Source organism: Astatotilapia calliptera, chromosome 18 (genome assembly GCF_964374335.1).
Source record: "Astatotilapia calliptera chromosome 18, fAstCal68.1, whole genome shotgun sequence".
NCBI lineage: Eukaryota > Metazoa > Chordata > Actinopteri > Cichliformes > Cichlidae > Astatotilapia > Astatotilapia calliptera.
In genome coordinates, this window is record NC_137439.1 from 660001 (window position 1) to 663035 (window position 3035).

Consider the following 3035-nt stretch of genomic DNA (forward strand, 5'->3'; position numbering starts at 1 on the left):
GCGACGCATAAACACGCAGGCCTGCTAAGATGGTCTCTCTCCAGGAGATTAGTCCAGGAATGACTCCGAGCCACTTCTTATCTTTTCCACGAGGGCTCTGTTAAAATCGGGGACAGGTGTGTGTCTCTCAGGTGCGTGCTGTTGTCGCTGCAGGTGTGGCGTTCAGTGGGCTGGCGTCTCATCGCCCTCTCTGTCTCTCTGTATGGTCTCCTCTACCTGTACGAGAAACTCACCTGGACTGATGCCAGCAGGGAGCGCGCTCTGAAGCAGCAGTTTGTCGAGCACGCCGCTCAGCGCCTGAGAGCCATCGTCCCCGTCGCCAGCAGCGCCTGCAGCCATCAGGTGTGCAAGTAAGACCCCGCCCACGCCTGACGCACATGTCCAGGGAGCGAACACCTGGAGGCTCCGCCTTTAATCTGCTCTGTTTGTGTTTGAGGGAGCTGTCGTCCACCTTCAGTCGCCTGACTCAGAGGGTGGAGCTGAGTGACGCTGAGCTGGAGGGAAACATCCGTCAGCTGAGCTTCAGGATCCAGAGACTGGAGAACATCCAGAGGCGTTCCAAGGCCTTCAGGTCAGAGCTCCGAGCCGCTCGTGGTTTGGAGAGTTCACAGGAACTCCCGCTCAGAAACAAACTTCAGTGCACGAGATGCAAAAGTTAAATTCAGGGATTGCACATCAGATCTTTGGCGTTTTCTGGACAGTCAGCGTGCAGAGATCCCAGAAGTCCCAGTTTGGGAATCATGAATCTGGTTTTCCAACGTTTGGCAGCTTTGGGTCAAAATAAGGTTTAAAAATCGTTTTTCTGTGCAGCGTTTACTTACAATATTCCAGCGTCCATAAACACACCCCACGCACTTCCAGGTCCTGTTAGCATCTCAGCAGAAGCTGCATGTCTTAAAATCTTGTTTTCGTTTGTTCAGGAACAGAGCCACCGAGCTGGAGACTCAGCTGGAGGTCTTTTCGGTTCAGTACCTGCAGGAAAACTAAAGAAGAAGAACTGCTGCTGTGGTGAAGCTCCTGGCCAATCAGAAGCTGGTGGAGAGTCCTGAGGTATTGCTCGTCGCCCAGCGTTAACACCGACAGTCGCATAAATCCCAGACAGCTCCCTGCTCAGGTGACCTTCATCACCAACCAACACAAACCAATAGAGGACAGCTTACCACTGAGGGCTGAACAGGAAGCAGCAGGAGATCCTGAGTCGACGCTTTTGCTTTAGAATCAAGGGTCAAAGTTCGTCTGTAGGCTCGTACAGTCTGGCCTTCATGAGCAGCTGATGAGCTCCTGAATCTTTGGCTCCACCTTCAGGCCATTTGGGTCTCCTGAGGTGGTGAGTGGATGCTCCGCCTTCGCCGCGACCACAAACAGCTGAACCTCAGCAGCTTATCTCACACCAGCTTCTAATATCTCATCATGTGACTGTGATTAGACGTATTGATCAGTGATAGAATCCATAAATCTGTGCATTATTGCTCCGACGTGTGATGTGTTTCAGAGCTCCACCTGGCAGGAAGTCAACCTTCTAGTGAAAAATCAAGAAAATAAAAGCATTGAATGTTCTATGGCTTCATTTTTTCCTCTCTTTAATGGCCCTGGTGTACTCAACACTGTTTCACTGCTGAACGCAATTAAATACTCAGCTCACCCCTCAGTGCAGCACATTCAATTACCTCCACCCGTCCCCATCAGGGTTACACAGACAGGTGGAGGTGGGAGTGCTGCAAAGAGCAGGTCAGGCCTCAGATACAGCCTTAAGCAGTTTAAAAGAAGTGTCCTGAGTAAGATTTACCAGTTTAAAGATCAGCCGAGATGAGCTGAGCCGATCTTGTTTGTGAATGTTTGAGTGCTGACCTGGTTTTCTTCAGGTTTACTGACCTGAGACTGGAGTGGTTCACACAGTTTTATAGTGGGAGTTCTGGTCAGGAAATCTTCCTGGATTTTTGGGTGTTGTTGGGATCAAATGAGCTCAGTCACCAAACCACTCAAAGGCCCTTGTCCTCGTCATGGCGCCCTTCTTCTTAACACATTTCTAATGATTATCGTGGAAAACTGAGCCTCACAGTTTTTTAAGTGAGAAATGCTTTTGTCTCTTTTTGTGACTCTCGGCTCGTCCGCTCGACTCGAAGCTTGTTGTCTCAAGTTTCCTCTTCGTGCTCACGCTGAAGCCAGCAAATACACTTTGATCAGGTCACTTTTGTGGTGTTTTCTCTGTTATCCTAATGTTTATCAATGAATGTGTGATTGTGGATGGACAGAGCTGATGCTTCTCTGCAGTGCTTCCTGCTGCCACTGGAGGTCACTGCTGCACTGCGAGCACCTTCCTCCCGTCAGACCTCCCCCTATAGCAGGGGTGGGCAACTCCAGGCCTGGAGGGCCGGTGTCCTGCAGGTTTTAGATGTGTCCTTGAACCAACACAGCTGATTTAAACGGCTAAATTAGCTCCTCAACATGTCCTGTAGTTCTCCAGAGGCCTGGTAACGAACTAATCATGTGATTCAGGTGTGTTGACCCAGGGTGAGATCTAAAACCTGCAGGACCCTCGAGGATGTCAGGACCCCTGCATCAGCGCCACCTCCCACTTCAACATGTCGTTGAACACTCAGGTACAGGTGAGTGCTCAGACCCCACCTGTCTGCAGCTTTTTGCTCAGTCACATGATGAGTGTTTGAATACCCGGCCTTCTTCCTCTCTGACTGACTCGCTGCTCCATCTTGTGGTATAAACTGGTATTTTACCCTGCGTTGCCAGTTTTAATGCAGCATGTGCCCCAAAAGTCAAAGGCTCCGGTCTTTTGTTGTTACACACATTCATTCAGCTTCAAGTTCACACTTTATCTTATTTGTCTGTGCTTCAGACAAGCTCGGCTTGTTTCCACCGAGTGAAATCTGACAGGACAAACTTCCTTCAGCTGTTGTTTCTGTGGAAATCTACGAGGGGGCAGGAAAAGCAGGACAAACCGGGGGGGCTCTGTAACACTGCCCTTAATTAAAACACTCACAGTAACGTTTCTGCACAGAACACACTGATTGGACTCCAGG

At 49.9% G+C, this 3035-nt stretch overlaps 2 protein-coding genes across 4 annotated transcripts in view; both read left to right on the plus strand.

Moving 5' to 3' along the window:
* The window catches only part of mfn1a (mitofusin 1a), an 11500-nt gene extending 9943 nt beyond the window's left edge, over nt 1-1557 (plus strand). For all 3 annotated transcript variants that reach the window (XM_026149186.2, XM_026149187.2, XM_026149185.2), the window contains 3 exons: nt 154-350; nt 437-571; nt 921-1557. In XM_026149186.2, coding sequence (XP_026004971.1) covers nt 154-350; nt 437-571; nt 921-987 — 399 coding nt within the window. In that variant the 3' untranslated portion in view covers nt 988-1557. The remainder of the gene's footprint in view (nt 1-153; nt 351-436; nt 572-920) is intronic.
* Nucleotides 1-3035, plus strand: part of LOC113010259 (uncharacterized) — an 86006-nt gene that overhangs the window by 42645 nt on the left and 40326 nt on the right. The window lies entirely within an intron of this gene.